At 31.8% G+C, this 21,638-nt stretch overlaps 1 protein-coding gene across 1 annotated transcript in view; it reads left to right on the top strand.

Annotated features, from left to right (window-relative positions):
• Positions 1 to 3,668: 3,668 nt before the first annotated feature.
• The window catches only part of LOC145311935 (interferon regulatory factor 2-binding protein 2-A-like), a 44,107-nt gene continuing 26,137 nt past the window's right edge, over positions 3,669 to 21,638 (top strand). The window contains exons 1-3 of the mRNA XM_080150986.1: positions 3,669 to 6,045; positions 11,721 to 11,874; positions 17,791 to 17,844. Of these exons, the coding sequence (XP_080007112.1) occupies positions 5,858 to 6,045; positions 11,721 to 11,874; positions 17,791 to 17,844 (396 nt within the window). The 5' untranslated portion in view covers positions 3,669 to 5,857. The remainder of the gene's footprint in view (positions 6,046 to 11,720; positions 11,875 to 17,790; positions 17,845 to 21,638) is intronic.

Below are 21,638 nucleotides of genomic sequence, written 5' to 3'. Positions count from 1 at the left end.
ATTAGCTCATAAAAAATATGAATTTTTTTAATAGGTGGCAATTTTCTCAAAAGCATTTTCAGAGCGTCCAAATCTGGTCTCTAGCTGCCGACTTAGTTTGCCTCACGAGGAGAATGTAAAAAGCATTAGCTTTGGACATCTAAACATTAAAAAGTAATCAGGATCCCTATACGACTTTTAGCTGTCAAAATCCTATAATATGTTTATTTAGGTCATGCCTAAAAAAATTATCTTTTCTACTATTTGGCTTTTTTTCCCGACGATTGGAAGTCTTTTTGACAGCAGAGTTTATGTTAGATGCTACGTAGTGTCCGATTCTTCCAACAAACATACCTACAGTCGGACGAAGTTTGGCATAGAGTAGTTTCGCTGCTTAAAAAAACCTTCAATTATACACTACACAGGCCCAGTTTTTACTAAACAGTTTCTGCTGTAAAATTAATATTAGTTGTTCGTTATTGAGACGTGAAAAGGGGTATTTAAGTAGCGTAGCTATTCTATATTTTCATTTACTCAGTCATTATTAAATCTAGAACTCAGATATTTCTTGACTACATTCCCGACATATTTAAGTTTATATCATGCATCAGGAATAAGGTATAACCAACAAGCAAAATAGATCTAAAATAATATTTGGGGGGCAAATGGAGAGGTCGTCAATTTTACGATGTGTTGCCCCCCAACGACAGCTGAAAAACACGTATAGGTTTCTTGATTTTCTTCCGAATTAATTTCGTTATTGGTATGAGCTGATCATGCATGGCTATTCGTCTGCTTCTAAGTAGCTGTATAACCGCTTTAAACTTTTCTATAGTCCAATTTAAAAAATTTTTTAGTAATATTATCCAATTAAATTTTCCGTCGTTGTGAAGGATTTTTGTGTAGCTTTTCTTTTAGATTTTCACATATTTTTTATTTTCTTTATTGCTACTTAAGATAGATTGCTTTATTGCAACAAAAAACATATAATTTTTTTTTCTAAAGTTGCGTGATTTTTATCATTCCTAATATCTTATGTCCTCTTCTTACTAACATTTGATTGTGTCAATCCATGCTTATTTGTACTTTGCTACTTTTGGATGTTGTCATCCTTGTTCCAATATCACTGATAAAATATTCTACGTTTTTTTTTCATAAGAACCTATTTAAATGGTAGGAGGAAAATACCTACCTATACAGAAAAGAAAATGATTCCAAGAAAAAATATTTATATATTCCTAGCTGCGATATTTTTACAAGTATGACAACATTTACAAAAGAAAAGCTCGTGAGGTAGAAGCAAATCTCATACAAAATGAAAAATTTTTGCTCTCGTCATGTACATTGACGTACTGTTACAATTATAGAAAACAATTTTTTTTTACAAAAATGCAAATACTCGAGAAAGCTTAACCGTTTGATCCATTAATCAAACCACGGAAAAAACATAGATTTATCAAAATTAATGTTTAATACTTTTGGACACGTTTGTCATTAACCAACATTAATTTCAAACAAGGATGACAACATCCCTGAAAGCACAGGCGAACTAACAAACAATTGAAATTTTTGTGTATACGGCAAACAACCTGGGTTTAATTTGTACAAATTAAAATTTTTGTGCATAAAGCGCACAACCTGGGTTTAATTTTACCACAGAGTAATTAAACAAAGAATAATTTTTTGAATATTTCTATTAAGGAGGGTTGACTTCCCAAAACTATATAGGGCAAAGCCCCTAGCCTCTAGGGGCTTTGCCCCAAGAGGTGATAAAAAAAAATTATGGCAAAAATCGTAAAGGACCATGGAAATCTCCTTCAAAATAGCTTAAAACCACCACAGGACCAATAGGTAGATACCCTGAAGAGTAGAATCCGATCGGTTCAGTGGTTACTGAGATCTTAAGGGACAGACAGACAGACATCGTTCTACTTTGTATTATAGATATATACATACATGGTGACTAATCTTCCCACTATGGCAATATGAAAAAATACATTATAAACGTTATAGGGACAATGGAAGATAAACTATTCTAAACCAAAATTATAAACTCGTTGATTTCCATTTTATGTTGTAGTAGCTAAACCGCCTTGAAATGTCATTTTAAGTACTACGTCCCTGAGACTATTTTGAATTGGAATATGAAATTACTTTTTAAAATTTCATTGTTATGGAGAACCATATTCGTTCAGCTGTTAGCTATATCTTTTGCTGCTGACAGACAGACAATCAAAATATATATATCTATATTCGAAACCGATTAAAATCCGCTAGATTAGAATCGGTTCCCAGCCTTACTGAAATATCTTAAATGGTATCGTATTACAGACAATTTCCCACTAATATTAAAATAAAAATCATAAAGTCAATTCCAGTTTTGTTACCCCGTGGCTAGCAAAACTGGTTTTATTTTTATAATTTTTCATTTTAATATCTGTGGAAGCTGTCTATAATACGATACGATAAAGAACTATTTTGCATCTCTAATGCGCAAAAAGTTAATAACTTATCCGCAAAAATTTTAAGAGAAATATTTTGTGCATTTTTTATTAACTGAGAAATTGTTGAGAGTTTGTACGTATTGACACACTTTACTACATTTCTTAAAGACTAAAAATGATAGACAAAAGAACAAAGATGTCTAATTATGGTTTTTAATGGTTACTCTTAATAAATAACTGCAATTTAGTACTATTTCTATTTCTAGTCCTTTTTCTCGCTAATTTTTTCATGATAAATTAATTATAATACATTGTTAAAGGTCATAAATTTTTTGCTCTATACTTTGATTGTTTCATAATAATATTAAGTTTTTTTCAATACAAATGACAATTCTGTTAGTATGTCGCTGTCTGGATTTGTTAAACTTTGCTTTTTTGGATTTTATTATTCTTGTTACTTGATTCTTGTAACAAATAAGTCTATTAACTAATAAAAAAGTTAGATAGATAGAATTAGTTGCATGTTTTACAAAATAGAAAAATAATTGTCAATAAACATTTTTTTAATATTTGTTAAAATTTACACCCGACCAAAAAATTAGCATGAAAAAACCTTCATAAAAAAATATCTTTGCTTGGCTGAACCTCTTCAAAACCCTCTTACGGCGTGGCAAAGCATTTGAGTGATTATTAATTGATAAAGCGGCTACCCTTTTTTCTTTTCTGGTTTTATATTAAGGTCAGCAAGAAAGTGTAAATATATACTATTTTTAGTTCATTAAGCATCAACTACTTAGCTTTTATACTAGATCATGTTCAAAAGGAGACCAAAAATAAACCTATTTTCATATGGTACAACATTTAATATTGTAAGATTACCATTTTTATAGGCAGGGAGGGGACATTAGAAATAGAATGTAAAATATTTTTGTACCAATTATTATTATAATTACGCCCTAATTCGCTGGCTTAAAACTTTGTATACTTTTAGTTTAGTTCAAACTTGTTGTGGCATATTTTTTAAGAATAATTTTAATCTACAGAAGGGGTAATTTCATTTATTGTCATTGTGGATGTGCATAAATCCACAGCCTTATTGTCTTATCCCCTAAGACCTGCAGTTTCTTGATAGGTAAGAAAACATGACTTGATATTGCATTGGTAGCACTAATGTTATTTTGCTCAAATATTAGGATTCTAGTTGCTTCTCCTTGACTCTAGGGGAAGGTGGAAGAATTTAGGAAAATAGCCTAAAACTACCCAAATACATGTATGAATATTCCCTGAACAGTCCAACAAATACGTAGCATCTATTTCCGAGATCTTCAGCTTCAGGCAAAAAAATCCTTACTACCTAATTTTATAGGATAAATGACGATAGTCTACTGATAAGAATTTAATTAAGATAAGAAGTTAAAACTAACAGTATTTTGGTGAAATTATATTCTTGTTTTATAATAGTAAGATAGACGCATTAAAAAACAGTAATCCACTCTAACCCCATACTAACTAATCTTTACAGTACATACTTAATCTTTTGTCTTGATACACTTGAAAGGGCATTTATCAAACAAGACCTTGCCCACACATTTTTAGCAGATCTTTCGTTTTGTTTCAATTGTTTTTTGAAGGGAAATGAGAAATGAGTAAGGACTAATGGTTAAACATGTTCTTGTTTAAAGGGAAAGTTTGTTTCTCCGCTGGCCTCCATTGAGGAGATAGGTTCAGAAAGGGAGCAAAAAGGGAAAGGTCTGTGAGCAACAGCTGATTTATTCAAGTTCATAAGATACACTTGCACTTTATTTCAAGAAAAAAATATTTTAGAATTATCAAAATAATTTTAAATTGATAATATTCAAGTTAACATCGTGATTTGATTTTTATTGCAGTTGATGATTGATTTTAGAGCAGCTTTACTCTGTTCAGTACGTGGACATTGTTTTGCTCCTTCTCAATAATACGTCCTCTCTCCCAGTGTGTCTCCTCTTTTCTACGGCTTTTTGTGTGGAGTTCTTTCCACTTTTTTCCACGCCGTTGCCTCAAGGAGATAGGAAAAAGATTGTGAGGGAGGTGAGAGAGAGGATAGAATAGACTTATTATACTTAAATATTTACATGGGGACACTGCAAAGACAGTTTATGTGAACTTAAGAGAAATTAGACTTAATAATTCTAGTTTGATATCAAGTTATGAAAGATAAGCAAGATAATTTGTTGTGACATTATTATATATTGTGAAATTCTAATCAGTAGACTTTTAAATCTAAGCCGACACGGTTGAGCTTATTATTGGTTCGTGCTTGTTTGATACACAGTGTGTATTTAAATAAATACACCACTTGTGCCCATGTCTGTAAGTGTGTTTTTATGTTAAAGCAGTAAGTTTTAATTAATACATACAACAAGACAACACTGTGTATGCAAGTGAATAGTGATTGAAAGCCTGGCCTGAAATAAATTCGGGTTCTGTACTTTATTATACAAGCGTAGACAAACACTGTTAAATCGTCTTATACAATACAACTTAAACAGTTCTAAATTGTGAAGTAAAAAAGGGAAGAAAAAGCCATTTAGAGATCAACTTGTTGTAGTTATAGACTTAGTCAACTGTGCTTGTGCGTGCGTGGCCCAACGCGCAGCCCAGGCAAGTGTGCGCGTGTGTGAGCGCTTCAGCTTGAAGGAGAGGATTGCGTGCGTGGACACAATATTGTGGCTGTGCTATTTTGGTTTGTACACCAGATAAGAAAGTGGAGAGTTATCCCACTGCCTGTTCTTACAGATAGAGCGAGAGGGGGAGAGAAAGAAGTGAGTTAGATATCTTGTTTCTAGCTTGAAGAGGGATATTATCTCCAACGCTGCACCTATATCTTCTTGCATTCTCACTATAATTTATAAAACGGCTTGATCGTCCAAGCCTGCTTTCTCCCTGTCAATTTCTACGCATTTGTATGACTTACTTTAGCATTAAGTAGTTGTACTTGTGGTGTGGTGACGGGCAGGCTGTGATGTGAGAAAATTGTGTACAGAAGTTGTGCATGGTTTACAGTGATAATCATATTTTAGACTGCTTTACATACCTTGTTCCGCCACAGGTTAGTAACCTCTCTTCCAGTTGACAACATCATACAAGCTCTGTATGCTAATAATAAATCAGTCGGCAAAGATCCGTGTGAGTGAACCAGTGAAATTTTTATAATTCTGCAAGTTGTTCCAACGCCCGACACCTAAGTGTTAAATTTGCAGACATATTGACTGATCACTTTACATTCATATTTTATGTAAACGTATTTAAAGACTTGCTTTAAGTTTTAAGAGTGATCCCGGTATTTTTCTTACACCCAACGCGTACTTAAAACAGTGACAATTAAGTACGAACGGAGTTTCGTCGGCGGGCGGGGCGGTATATCTCCTACCGGCGCCTCCACCGCCAGCAGCATGTCCTCCAGCCAGACCTACCGCAAGCAGACCTGCTACCTGTGCGAGATGCCGCGCTCTCCTTGGGCGGTGCTGCATGATTTTACAGAGATTATCTGTCGGTCATGCGTGAATTATGAAGGGCCCGACAGGATCGAGACTATTCTGGCGTCCGCCCGCAGGATGCGCGGTAATTATGGAATGCAGGAATGGATAGATTTAAATTTTTTTTATTGAAAATTCAATGTATAACACTCTCTATTAAGCGTCTTTAACCTAATATAACAGCTTTTTTGATGAGGTTTATGTATAAAGTGAAACCTTTATCATAAATATTAATGTACAACATTTTTATATACAGTTTTATAACTGATAGAGATATATTTCTTAAATTTTGAAATATGTCCAGTTTCATAAAAATATTAATGGGTCTTCAAGCGAAACAGTCGTTTCTTTATTATTATTTAACAGCATTAATAGATGTTATTCTTAGAATATAAATTTCATAGTAGTTTTTATTGCTGAATAATCAAATCAAAATACCTGATATAGCGTTTTTGATAAAATATTGATTCTTTTTTATTTAGAATAATAATAGTACAAAAAATTTCAAATTGTTGCATATTTTATTTTTCTTTATTAACAATTAAAAATCATAATTATTAATTTCGAAGCATAAAGCAAAAAGTGTAAAATGGTAGAAATTAAATATTAATACGATTAAAAAATCAATAAAATATGTTTAATAAACTGCGGCTGACATCTGGCAATTTAAAATAATTAAATATTAATTTCCTTTTCAGTAGCGAAGCTACTCTGTATGTCCGTCCGTCCGCCCGTTTTGTCCGACTTTGTGTCGGTCTGGTCACGCTTCAAAAGATGTTTGTACATTCAATGATTTTTTTGTGCTTAGCTACTTATGGATGTTGTCATCCTTGTTTATTATTTACTTTACAGGTAGGAATTTCTTACTTGTTCAAACCAAACTCAACTAGTATAAAATATGTACATAGTAGATGACTACCTATTCATATTATTACTTCAACATTAAGTACTTGTAATAGCGGATTCGACCCTAGCATCTAACGGCTTTGTAATCAAAAGGGGAGAAAAGCTGAAAACTAAGGCTAAATCTGAAATGGAAGTAACAACCACCACAGGAGCTAGTTCAAGCTTACTTAAAATAGAGAACACTTTTAAAGTCAGTAGATCAAAAGCTAAAAATAAAAAAAATATTATGCTCATAACATTCAATTGCCTAAAATATGTATGCGTAGTTGCATAGAAGCTGCTCTTCAAAGAAATACAGATAAGGTTTTAGACGTGAAACAAATTAATTTTTATGTTTAGGTAAGTAGTAAAAATTTATCATGCATTTGTTAATTCAATTTATTTGCGGTCTCTTTAAATAGAAATAAAAAGTTATGGTAACTTAAACCAAAAGAACCATCTTTTAAAAATATTCTTTTTTCTATTTGGCACATGAAATTTAAGAAAATGACAATTTTTTAAGTTGTCGTTTTTCAATTTAAACCAAAAATCCGGATAAAAATTACAGATTTCTTGTGTTAACTTAACTAAAATTGCAGTTAAATGTTAATATATGCATATAGAATTATTATGTGCAAAAACAAACGTACTATTCAACTAAGTACAGAACGCACTAACACAATTTTTATTGAATCCTCCTAACCAAAACAATTCTCTATTTTGGTGTAACATCACTTTCACCAAATGTATTATTTTGCCATTAATTCATATTACAACAATTTATTACCATAGCACAAACTTCCACATCCCATTTACGTAACTGTCATGAGCAAACCAGGGAGGTTGTGGACATTCGGCTTTTTATCACACTAGTCCCCAAAGTTTTTAACGATTTCTTTTTCGTTAGCTTAACAATTTTTGGACTTTTATTGAATTTTGTTTGGTTTGTTTCTTAAGTTGAGTGTCCAAACAGAAGGGGGTAATTTGGTGTGTCATCATTGGGGAGGTACATCTGTTTAATGGCCATTGTCCCTTTAGATCCTTTTGAACAAACACTCCTTAAGTATAACTTATTTGATATTGTGTCTATGCGAATATGAAAAATATCATAACAATATGCGGATTTGATAGCACACGTTCTATTTTACAGTCCTGCAGGGGTAATTTAGGATTTAGAAATTCTTATTTTATTTTACCAATCTTTAGATTTCCTTTGTTTCCTTTCTTGGAAATATTGTTTGGTAATTTAACCCCATGACGCTTAACTTAGACGCCCGCCAGATGACCTACCTCCCCCCCCCCCCCCTCCTCCTCACCAACAGTCTCACCACCTCTCTCCCCTCCAAACTTCTGTCAACAACCCCTCCTCATAACTTCAACTACACCTACGTGCCTACGACATCTATAAACCCGCTAGAAATCCTTTGTGTGCTTTTATTATCTATTTTAGTGTGTGTGAAAGGGAAAATATTTTTCCTTTATTCTTGTGCAGATTCCCCCATATTTTATGGGGTATTTTCTCCCGCAAAAGCCTAGGGGCGGGTTCGCTTATTACAGTGATACTTTCAAATCCTGGCAAGAACTCTTGTAGTCTTTTTATTGTAAGACTACCTTACAATTTTGACTTTTCCTCAATTTTGTAAGTCCCCAAAAGAGCCCAGTAAACTTAAACTGGGACCCTCCACCTCCATAATCTACTCCTGCCCAAAATGCTTGCTATCATCAAACCAACCAACTCTAACAAACTAAACTCAAACACCAAACCAATTTAAACATTATCAATTTAATTGTGTATTTAGTTTATTATGCTAGTTATTAATATTTTATATGTATAACAGCTAACCCTTAACCTACTAACACATATCTAATTTATTAATTTTTTTAGTTCGTATTTTACTTATTTTATCATGTATGATTTTTTTCTGTAAGAATAAATCATTTCAACAAAACAAAACCAAGTGACTTTTTATTGGACCATAAAAGATGGAAACCCAAAGGCAAAATGTAGTTTACATAAGAAACTAGATTTTATCTCCTTATCTGCCCCCTAAAATAAAAATAGAAGATGCTTAATTTTAAAGTTTAATAATAGTTATATATCGATTCGTAATATAGATAGGTTTCCGCGGAAATGAGAAATTGTAAGATTTAAACCAGTTTTTTGGCTTCGGGGGGGGGGGGGGGGTTGTGAAGGCTCTGGTTATCAAACTGGTTTTTAATTCATGATTTTTATTTTAATTCTAATTCATCGGAGACCAACCGGTTTGGAAGCCATACTGGAAATGATTATTTAAGTAGGTATAACAAATATTAAACTCAAAGCTCTTTTTACAAGAATTGATTTTCTGTACATAGTACCTACATTTAGTAATTTAACTTTTATGAAAGTTTTCCTCCTTGTTAATTACATTTAAATATTTATTCCAATACGAAATAATATACAAACATAGTTAAAACATAATAATAATAAAAAGATAAAATTAAGACATAAATCGATCCACATAGAACGAATAAAAGAAACAATGTGTATGTTAGGCTTAGTTTGATATGAAATTAATAAAATCATATATTATATTGTTATTCAAGCCAGCATTATGAATCCTCCTTGTTAATGATAAGATAGAAATCTAGTTTTTAGTTCATTTTTAGTTTTACTAAAAAAGCTTAATTAGGTATATATATATCTACTATTAGTTGGGATTTAGGAAATATGATTTAATATTCTAGTTTGGCTTCGAAACCGATTAATATCCGATAGATTAGGTCCGGTTCTCAGCCATACCGAAAAGTCATGTATCGTATCGTATTATAGAAAATTAACAAATTTGTTTCAATATGATACAATTTTTTTCGTGTAAAATTCTGCCATTAAAAGTTTTACCATTTTTGGGAGACGAAATGGCGATGGCTGTGGATTATTTTTAGCTTGAATTTTAGTGGTAATGTTTGTTTGTAACAGGTTAATTTGTATGCATTCATGTGGAAAAAGGAAACAGGGAAAAAAAGAAATTTAGACCATTTTTGTAATTATCTGTAGAAGAAATGGTTACCGGAAAACAAGCACGAAAGCGTTAGTAATAGTTATATATCGCATCTTATTATAGACAGCTTTCCGGGGACATTAAAATCAAAGATAAAATTAATGTGTTGGCCTAGAGGGGCCGAAGGCTCGGTCTAACAAATCTGGTTTTAATTTATAATTTTTATTTCAATTTTTGTAGAAAATTGTGTAATATGATGCTATACATGATTATTCATCATGGCTTAGATAGAAATCTGTTTATCATACGATGAAGAAAAAAAATCCCTAATTCCTATGCTACACTTTCTATCTCTCAATATAGGAAAGTCTTTCTTTTTATATGAATGTAGAAATAAAAAATTATTATTTATTTTAAATTATCAAAATGAGGTTTTTTTTTAAAGAATCAATCCAATAAAAGAGGAATTGTTTTTATAAATAAGGGGGGTGGGGGGAGTTGAAATAATATTTTGTGCAAATAAACAACCAGATATTTGGAAAATATTTCTTCAAATTGTTAGACATATGATTAAAGACAGGCTTAAAGGGATTATGCATCTTAAGAAACATTGATATAACTCATTGACTTCACTGTCAAAAAAATATTTATTAGTTTTTCTCGTATTCATTCGAATCCGGTGGATAGGAACCGGTTCTCATCCATACGAAGAAACTATGTCAAGCATCGTATTATATCCAGCTTTCTACGAATATAAAAATGTACAAGCATAAGATTAAAACCAGTTTTTTAGCCGGTGCCTTCGGCACCTCGGGGCTAAAAAAACTGGTTTAAATCTCATAATTGTACATTCTATATCCGCGGAAAGCTGTTTATAATACGATGCGAGAAATAACTATTATCATATTTTGTCATTTAATCTGGATATTAGCAACATTCACATGAGTTTGTATTACATTATTATGCCCTATCCCTCTAATCTTTATAACGACCATGACTATCAAAATTTGCAATTTTAATAAGAAAGTAATTATAATAAAATGTGACCAATCTTAATATTACTTCTTTGTGTTACACCAATAAAGCAGTGGGAAATTTTGGTAAGCGTAAAATTGTAAACAGGATTGCACCTGGGAGGAAGGGTCCAACGGGCTTTTTATTATATTGGTCCCCAAAGTTTTATAATAACGTTTACAACCAGTTTTCTATCAAAAATGTCACAATATGAGTTGTTCAGGTTAAGTGGGATTATTTATGGCTTGCTTTAATGTTAGTTATGTTAGCCTCACAGATTGGTTAGGCTACTGCAAGTTTTAGAACACCCGCAGCAGGGCTAGGGTGCAGTTAGTTGGTGCAATTCAGTCGTGGTGGAATTTAAATGGAACCGTAAGTTTTAAGGCCTGAATCTTTAATTTGCATTTTCTTAGACCAAATTTATAATGTTTTTTACTGGTCTAGATGATCCATTAGCAAGATATTTTTTATCTTAAAATAGTTTTCCCATTAGAGAATCATTATCTTTTACGAATTTGAGTTTAGGCTGGCGTATTAGTTTTAAATAGGTCTCATATCGTAATTGTATGCATTTTTCAGGATTTTGATGTGCATTTACAATGAAAATAAATAAATTGCTCTTAACAAGAATGTATCAAAATTAGTTTGATTTATACATAAGACATGATTTTTTAAAGTTGTAGAACTGTTTTTTTTAGCGCAGCTACTCTATATTTAGGGAATGTCGATCCGAATATTCTTGGAACAATCCATAAATTGTTCTGGTTATGTCCTGAAATCTATTTCTGTCTAATAATTAACTGTTCTTTTTTATTTGAAATAAAATTAGTGTTGTTACTAGACTTAGTCATTAAAAATTAATTATAAACATGAAATAAATCTATCCCATTGGTTCAGGATGTACAGCACATAAAACGTGAACGTGAGAGCACAGGTCCCTATCCTGGAGCAGGACGACCAACTTCTGGATACACCTCTCCCCTGGACGCTAGCCAGGGATTCCAGGCTGCCAACCATGGCGGCTCTGCCAACACTTCTAATCTTATTCTACAGGAACAAAACGCATTTAATTTGATAGGTTAAAAAGAATTGTTGTTAAAAGTATTATTGACCTAATGTAGGTAAAGAAAGTTGATACTAAAATTGAATACTTATTAACACAATAAGTGCTTAAACTTGTTGTAAATAATTTACTCACAACATAATTCTATCAAATTAGAATAATCCATGGTGAATAACATTAAAGATATATTATTACAACATTTTTCATTAAAGCTAAAACTGTTTTTGAGGGAACTGAATGCTTGTACAGAGCAGTTTAATTAAAAAAATGTCACCGTATTATTGAGCTAATACCAAAAACATTTGCTTTTTTTTACAAAGGGGGGGGGGGGCAAAAGTGACACTTTTTGAAACCAAAACTAAAAGTCAACAAAGGAACTCAACTAAAAAAAGAGTTACCGGTCTTCACAGTTCCATATTGTACCCCTATAAAGCAACTGCCATGCAAAATGTCAGACCTATAGGTAACTCTTTTTTTAGTTGAGTTCCTTTGACTTTTTGTTTTGGTTTCAAAAAGTGTCACTTTCGCCCCCCCCCCCCCCCTTTTTATTTTTGTTAACAACTAAAATTTGTCTGATCTAGCCGCCATATAAAAGCCTAAAGGCATATTTTTTTCGATGCTTAAGATATTCGTTATTAAAAAATCTAAAAAGCATTAACTGAATTGGTGGCTCAAAAAAAACAATTCTTGTATTTTCTTACCCACCCCTGTTAAAATAACACTTTTATATGGTCTTTATTTCCTAGACTTGACATAAAAGAAATTATTTGAGCCCGTTTCTTGCAAAATCAGATCTTGTAAAATCTCTTGCTTAACAAATATAGGAAAAGGAGCTAATTAGGTACTTTTTGTAGATTTTTATCAAATGCCTACATGAGAAGATTTTTTTAGAAATTATTTTGGAGACCATTTTTCCAGAGGCAATTTTTTAAAATTTGCCTCTGGAAATTTATTAGATAAGAATGAACTCCAGTTAGAGATTTACCAAAACACAAACTTTTACCATTTAAATTTTTTTTTTAGTATTCATTCCAAACCGATTAATATTTGGTGAATTAGAACTGGTTCTCATCCAAACGAAAAAGTTATGTTTAGCATCGTATTATATCCAGTTTTCTACGAATATTTTAAAATGTACAATCATAAGATTGAAACCATTTTTATTAGCCCGTGCCTTCGGCATCTCAGGGCTAAAAAGACTGGTTTTTATCTTATAATTGTACATTTTATACCTAATATTGTCTTCAAATTTTGTATAAAATTTCATAAATTGGCAGTGGATTACCAGTAAAATCTATCTCATTATTTGAATCCTCAGCTTATCATAATCTTCTCTTGGCCTAACTATTAAAGCTTCAATGAGACAAAATATAAAAAATTGTATTTGCATTTTTTATTTGAGTACTTTTTTGCTACTATTTGTGAAAGATTAATTCTTATCACCGTGTATCTGTTACATAAAAGGGGAAGGGATATTTTATCTGAAGAAAACTATTATTTTTCTTTTTTTCAACAGTTAAACTGTAGTAATGAAAATATTATTACTTGGATGTTACAACAGATTTTCATGTTCTCTAATAATGTGAAACTTGCAGCAGGCTACCCCTCGACCTCCCCCTTTTCCCCATTCCCTCCCCCCCTCCTACTGGATGAACGAACTGAAAAAGAAATGAGTTCCATGTTACCAACCTAAATGGACGACAATTCATAATATCCACTTAAATTCTACATCCGCTATTATATATCAATATTCTAAAGTACAATACAATATTATCTACAATAGATAAATAATCTTAACTGAGAACTGAGAACAAAATTGTTTTTCTTTAATTAAAAGATCCCTCCCTAATCTAGATAAGAAATAATAGCGTTTTGACGGAAAATCAAGATAAATTATGAAATATTAAATGCAGATTATTTTGATGAATTGCCGTAATTTGTATGGTTTTACACAATTTTTGTTTTGCTTGAATGCACATTGCACATTATTATGTTTATATTATGTTCTACGTGCAAATTGTACATGCGTAGTATATGCAAGCATTATTTTTATTTTTCAATGTGCAATGCTGTTCTAATAAACAATGCATCTACCAATCTTGCATTTAATGCTGTTTTGCTATTTAACAGCTTAGTTTTTTATTTATCGTTGACTACAAATTTCCATATGATGTTCTTTGGACGTTTAAGGTTGGGAATTTATAAAAATAAAATTGATTTAATCATATTTTATAGTTGCTTATCCGTTTCTCTTTTGAGACTTAGGTCATTAGGGAAATGTGTCCACAAAACTAATAATCAAACCTTTAAAAATAGATTTAAAACCTGACATATAAAAACACTTTCATTTTGGTTTAATTTCTTCAAAGTTAATTTCGCACTTTGGCTTTATCTTATCTTTGCAAGTCATGAACATGTTTTTCCTTGTCTTTATTTTTTTGTTGCAAAACCAACATTATATTTAGTTTAACCTACTCTTCATTGTATTACTACCAAACACAGACAGATTCGCATGGTAATTATTGGTTTAGGTGAAACTTTATTGCCTGGTTAAATAGTTTATGTTACCAACTAAATATTTTTATACTTTTTTTATTGTTTAAACTAAGCTTAAATATTTTACTTCTTTATATGCTAGCGGCTGCTTTACCAGCATTTATGGAAGGGAGGGTAGTAAAATAGTCTAAAACCATTCTAGGATCTAAATAGAGATTAGTGAATTTTGTCGGACATTAAAATAAAAATCTTTAAAAAAAAGTTTACTTGCTAAATTACTATACCTAAAGGCATTTTAATTGTGGGTTAAATTGGCAATGTATACCTATATGATTTTAATTGTTTTTCAATTTACTTTCTTGGATAAAAAAAAAATATAAAATTTTTTCTCATAAGTTTTAAGCATTTCCATAGAATTGTCAAATTTTATATAGCTGATATTTCATGTTTCAAGATTTACAAATATTTTTTTGTGGTAGAAAACACTACAGATGTTTTGTCAGTACGTTTTAACAAGTACAAGTTTTACCATAACTGGCATGGTAATAATAATATTAAAATCCAAGGATGTCATATTCAGCAAATGTAATGTTTTGACATTAGTTATTTAGAATATCTGCTAACGGTTGTTTTTGTTGAGATATGGCGTAGAGATTTTGTTCTTACCGATATTGCAATGTTGATGGTAAAAACTTGCCTTGATTATATTGAAGCTTCGCTGTTTAAAATATACGTTTATTCTTTATGAATTATATCAATTATCTTTTCTCTAGATTTGACAAAATACAAATAATTTTGATTGTCATGGTATAATGATCATATAGATCATTAGGTGCAAATTATAGAATATTCTGTCTTTCTGTTCGTTGATTTCTTTACAAAGTGAAGCGTAGATTCTCCATAATTAAGGTAAAATTAAATCAGAATTACTGTATGACTGATTATTGACGTACCTTCTATAAGAACATTTCCAGTATGGCTTCAAAACCGTTTAATATCCGCTGGATTAGGACCGGTTCTCAGCCATGCTAACCATACTAATCAGAAAAATCATGTATTATAGCCTGTTTTCTACGAATATTAAAATAAAAATTCTAAAATTAATACCCTTTTTTAGCCTGGGCCTTCGGCTCCTCGGGGCTAACAGCAAGGATTTTAATTTTTCCTTTTAATATCCGCGGAAAGCTGTCTATAAATGCGATAAAAACTATTATCACCAATGAAAACAATCTTGATTAATTTGATATTTAATTAGTACCATTTATTTTGCATTTAAATTCTCTTTAAAAATATCTTGATCTTGCTACGCAACATGTAGATATAATTATAATTGTATTCAATTGTTTTTGCTATTTTTGAAGAAATAATTCTTTCACATTTTTTGTCTTGGCTTAATATTTGTTAGCATTTTCTGCCTCCACTTAGATTTAGCATAGCATAGCATGTGGTAGTTAATTAGTTGCAACGCTACTCTGTGTCTCACAATCTGGTTGTCGGTCTGTTAATACGTGTCAGTTGTTTTATGATTTATCTGACCAATATTCATTAACTTTACGTTGTAAAAATATTATTTTCCACCCTCAGATTTTAATTTTAAGAGCAGGATTCTTAATTTTCTATTCAGATATTTCTAATTTTATGAGTGTCTACTTCATAATTTACTTTGTCTTTCCATACGTCTATACCACTTCAAAGGAAGCCAGACTTATAGGCATGCTTGCACATCTACCCAAAAGCTCCCATTGTTCGTCTATTTAATTTTTTAATGTTCCAGATATAAATGATTTTTTATTTAGTGCAAATCTATGCTACATACTTATGTTGTCATACTTGTGGCAAGTTTTAATCATTTGCTAATTTGTTGTAAAACACATATAATATTTATTGCGTGCTTTATACAACCGCAGTGATGTAGGTATAGGTTAATAAAAGATAAATGGTACATTTTCAAAAAAAAATTCAGGTGTTCAAAGATAGAATCTTTTACTGTTTGAATTAGGTGAAAAATAAATTTTTTCCCCATTGGCATATCCCTTTATCGTAAAGTACTTTACTAGTTTATTTAACTTTACACCTATATTGCAGTATATTCGCAAATGGATATTTCCATAAAAGTGATTTTAGATAAGTTTTCCCTACTGAAATAGAATTTATGTTACAGATCAGTGGCGTTAGGATAGGGGGGGGGGGGGGTGAAGGTTGGAGTCATCACCCCCCTTAAACAAGATACTTAGAAAACTGCCTTCCATTTTCCATCCCCTAATAGTTTTACACCTCCCTGGTTAATTGCTGTGAACGTCACTGGTGAAAACCACAAGTTACGTTGGATACATTTTTCGTTGTATTTCAACACTTAACTCGCTTTACTACGCTGTATTTTTTTTTCAACATCTATATTACAAACCTTAATTTAAATTTTTCTAAATTGTCTTCTACGGATAACTAATCTAAGTAGCTGAATTTATAGAATATCCTTGGTGAAACTACCCTTTTCTAACGCCCTATTTATTGACTTACATACATAGTTAATGGCGGTTGTAAAATGAGTTTTGTTTGGATTGTTAAAAACTTAATCTACAAGTAGATTAAGTTGATTGACCTTTTAGTATGATATGCCACCTTTTTAGGGTTACATATAAAACAAATATTTTCTGGTTGTATAATAATAATTAGAATTTTTTTCTGTTGCATAATGTAGAAATATCTAACAAAGTAAATAATGTAGTATTTTTATTCGAAGCTTTGTTTGTTAATAAAATTCCTGTTTTACACCCCGTCTTGAAAAGACAGGAAAGCTGCACTGTATTGCTTCATTTCAGACCTTTTTTTGCACTCGAAACAAAGCAAGGATGAATAGTTCCAAAATTTAAATTAAAGCATAATTTGATTTTACCTAAAAGCAAAGCTTATCGAAATCGAACCTATTTTTAGAAAATGAATTTCAACTAAAGTTCAAACCTAGGCATCTGTTAAACTTGAAGTTATGTAATGACTGACTGATCATAATTGAATTGTGGCTACGCTTCCATAGTAAAAGGTGTACGAAATTTTTTGTTGGCAAAGTTGAAAATGACCTTTATAATCTAATACATGTACTGTACACTTTAGCTAATTATTAGATATTGCTTTTATAATATACCTATTTAAAAGTATTATATGCTTAAACTTTTTACCACAAAAAATTCCCTAACAAAATTAAATTTAAGAGTATGCTGGGTTTAGATAAACAGGTATAATAACGGCATTACCGTATAAAATTTATAGTCAAAAGTCTTGCAATCAAAGACAAGTCGTCTGATTTGTTTTCTAACAAAGGTAGTCCCATCCTTTGTCTCAACACCGCTTAAAGACAATATTATAAGACCAATAGGTTGCTTCCTGAGAAAGAAAAATAATGTGTTTTGTATTAGCAGGACAGTGGAGCCGGTGGCGGATTCAACAGAAGAATGCAAACTTTAAATCAGGCATTTACATTCTCATCTAAGTATATCTTAATCAAATAGCGACCGCTTAGCTTTTTGATCGAAAGCTAAACAAAGGTAAAGAGCTTTATAAACCAGTGTCGTCTGTTAGCCGTAGCCATGTTTCATAAAAAAACCGCAGCTTATAGCTAAAAAACGTTAATTGATCCGAAATTGCCGAGCTCTGATATATCTATATTGTTGAAATAAATACGAACTTTTTTTATTTTATATATTTTCTCTATAGAGCTTATAACTCGAATTCTCCTATAAACACTTTATAAATGGAATTCTTTATTTTCCCTTCTCGCTTATTCTTCTTTTATGTATTTTTTAAATGCATTTTTTCGTTATTATTCTTTGCCCTTCTTAGTATAACATAGATTTAAAAGAATTTTGCCCATGAATCAAGTCTAACTTTAAATGGTCCCCAGAAACAGTTGGTATGTACACATTTTTCCTTATGTATTACCCGCATTTCTTTACCACGTATATCCTACCATCTTGTCCATAAACATTGAGCCTTTTAAAAGCAAAGCTTTTCTGTAATTGGGGTCGTTTCATCCGTAACGGTTAGCTCTTCATTATTTTAGGCATGTTAGAATTGTCTAATTGTTAGAATCGATTAAGTCCGTACGTCCATTTAAAACATTTTTAACTTTTTTTGACAACAAGGTTTTGTGTAACATGATCCTTTTCATCTGTTTTTTTTAGAATTAAGTCCTTGTACACGGTATTCTGTAAATTTATGCATAATTTTGTTTAGACTTACAAATTAATGTTCTCCTTATTAAGTTTGACACTCTACAAGAGCTATTGTTCGTTTGTCCCTCCTTTCTATTTAAGAGCTTCGCTTTTATGGATGTTGCCATTCTTGTTTTTTTTTTAAATGGATAAAAGACAGACTGAAAGTGGCTCATAAATATTTCAGCTTTAGCCCGGCATAGACTAATAAATTTACAGCTGAAATTCTGGTTATGTATCACAAAGACTCTAGCTTCTTATAAAAGCGGGAAGTTTGTAAATATTTTACTCAAGACACTAAATCGTTACAATTTTCATGAGAAATACGCATTTTATAAGGCTTACAAAACGCTCTAATTTTCGTTCTATTTAACGTAATTTTGTAATTTTTTTTGCTGGTTATTTCATTTTACATATACTTTTATCATTTTATCAAAAAAAAATTTATCTTTTTTCATCATTTTTTGGAGAAATTAATGCTTAAACTAAGGGTATCTTTAAACGCAAAATTGACGCACTTAGAATAAAAAATGCGTATTGAGTACAAAGGGGGGATAATTTCAAGTCATGCATGTTCCAAAGATATCTTTTTTTCCATAAAATTTTAATGTTTAGTCCACCGGAGATTACCCTGAAAATCATATATCAATTTAGGAAGGTAATTTTTGTAGAATAGTTACTGAATTTACAACTTTATGTACACTAAAAGTATAGTTAAGATCAAAGGCGTGCAAAAGGTTGGTGTAGGGGTTGTTTACACCACCCTTGTAAAATTAAGGGGGATGGATACACCTCCCTAGGTGTCCACCCATGTCCACCCTCTTGACAAGAGCCTACACCCTCAGATACACCCCTCTATAAATTCCAAGGGGGTGTAAAGGAAATAAATTTACACCCCTTAAAATAAAGAGTGAGGGGGGGGGGGGTGTTTAAGGCGGGTGTATAAAATTAAGCCACTGATTAAGATAATTCTATGCTATCTATTTTTAGATAAATTAATCATTAATTTCCAGACTTAACTAAAAAAATCTTGCAATATTCTGTACAACTGTACTGTACAAATTTTAATCAGTAAATAAAAGTGATTGACACAAGAAGGAGCTCTCATACATATGTAATTAAACCACAGTTAATACCTCTAAAGATCTTGATTGATATATATTTATAACTTTTAATATTGTTTACAATAGTGATTAAAGTTAATGTTGGGGAGGGAGATATTTCCCAATCCTCTTTTTAAAGTTTGTAAAAATGTATTACTTATGTAATGAAGTTTTGGTGACATACTTAAATAAACTATCCTTGATTTTGGTTAAAGGGAGCTGTTAAAAGTTGTAAGTGTCAAAAAATTTAGGTGGTTATAAATTAATGGAATATAACCTGATATTATTATCATTTATGTACAAAAAGATTATAGATACAGTATTACACTTTTTTTCATAAGTAAATTGGATAATTTTTTTTATTTTTTATTGCAACACAAGGTTATTTGTTTATCTCCTGGTACAAGATTCAACATTATTATTAGTTAAATCTAATTTTCTATTGAAACAAGCATTCAACCATTTTTACAGTATTATCGATTTTAATATGAATTATTAAATATGTATTATTAACCCTTAACAGTCGGGCCCCTTGCCGCACCTTAATCGGTTGGTGATGGGGTGGGCGTTCAACGCTCCCCCCCTATTATCTCAGTTCCTATTAGACCTAGAGGGCTAAATCTTTTTTGTGCAAGTCCCCTGTTTGATAATAAATTTCCGACCTTTTATAAGTCAAAGTCAATTTTTGCTTAGTTCACCTTTTTATTTAACAACCTTTTTTACTTAAAAATTTTAAACGGCTGTAATTTTCTTATTTTTGAATCTAGAAGAACAATTTTTTTACAGAAAATGTTTATCTTTAAGTAAATTTTGTATTAGAAATATCAAATATAAATTTCAGCGGCCGCAGCAGGCGGTCAGCAGGGAAAACGGCTGCGGATCTCTATGAAATTTAGATATGTTATGTTGACATATAAGAAAAGCTTACGTTTAAAAGGGGGACGTAACTGAAGCTTTTTTGATGCTGGGGGGGGGGGGGGGGGGTTCTCCGGAACCACTTGATGAACCATGCAAATTTTTTGGACTTAAGCTTTTAGGGGTATGAACATCTTATGGTTTCAAAGTCAACCCCCTACCCCCATCCCCTAGCCCCCTGGGGCTCAAAACCCCCCTAAAAATGAACATAACCTTAATTTTCTCAGAAACCATTTGACCAATAGGGATGATTTCTTAAACTTAAGATTTTATGGTTATAAACTAACTTCTAGTTTAGAAGTCACCCCCCTGCCGCCTACTCCTAGCCCTCCGGGGCTCAAAAAAACCCTAAAAATGAACCTAACCTTAATTTTCTCAGAAACCATTTGACCAATAGAGATGAATTCTTAAACTTAAGCCTTTATGGTTATAAACTAGCTTTTGGTATAGAAGTCACCCCCCTGCTGCTAACCCCTAGTCCTCCGGGGATCAAAAAAACCCATAAAAATGAACCTAACCTTTATTTTCAAGGGGGTGACTTATAATCTAGGAGTTAGCTTATAATCATAAAAGCTTAAGTTTAAGAAATCATCCCTATTAGTCAAATGGTTTCTGAGAAAATTAAGGTTAGGTTCATTTTTAGGATTTTTTGGAGCCCCGGAGGGCTAGGGGTTGGCGGCAGGGGGTGACTTAAAATCTAAAAGTTAGTTTATAACCATAAAAGCTTAAGTTTAAGAAATCATCCCTATTGGTCAAATGGTTTCTGAGAAAAATAAAGGTAGGTTCATTTTTAGGGTTTTTGGAGCCCTGGAGGGCTAGGGGTTGGCGGCAGGGGGTGACTTATAATCTAGGAGTTAGTTTATAATCATAAAAGCTTAAGTTTAAGAAATCATCCCTATTGGTCAAATGGTGTCTGAGAAAAATAAGGTTAGGTTCATTTATAGGGTGACCCCCCCCCCCCCCCCCCCCCGACTGATTAAGGTGCGGTAAGGGGCCCGACCGTAAGGGGTTAATTAAGTGAATCAGTCTGTTAGA

The sequence above is a fragment of the Acartia tonsa genome, chromosome 2 (assembly GCF_053477335.1).
Source record: "Acartia tonsa isolate MP-2025a chromosome 2, ASM5347733v1, whole genome shotgun sequence".
In the NCBI taxonomy this organism is placed as follows: domain Eukaryota; kingdom Metazoa; phylum Arthropoda; class Copepoda; order Calanoida; family Acartiidae; genus Acartia; species Acartia tonsa.
This window is presented reverse-complemented; position numbering and strand designations above follow the sequence as displayed.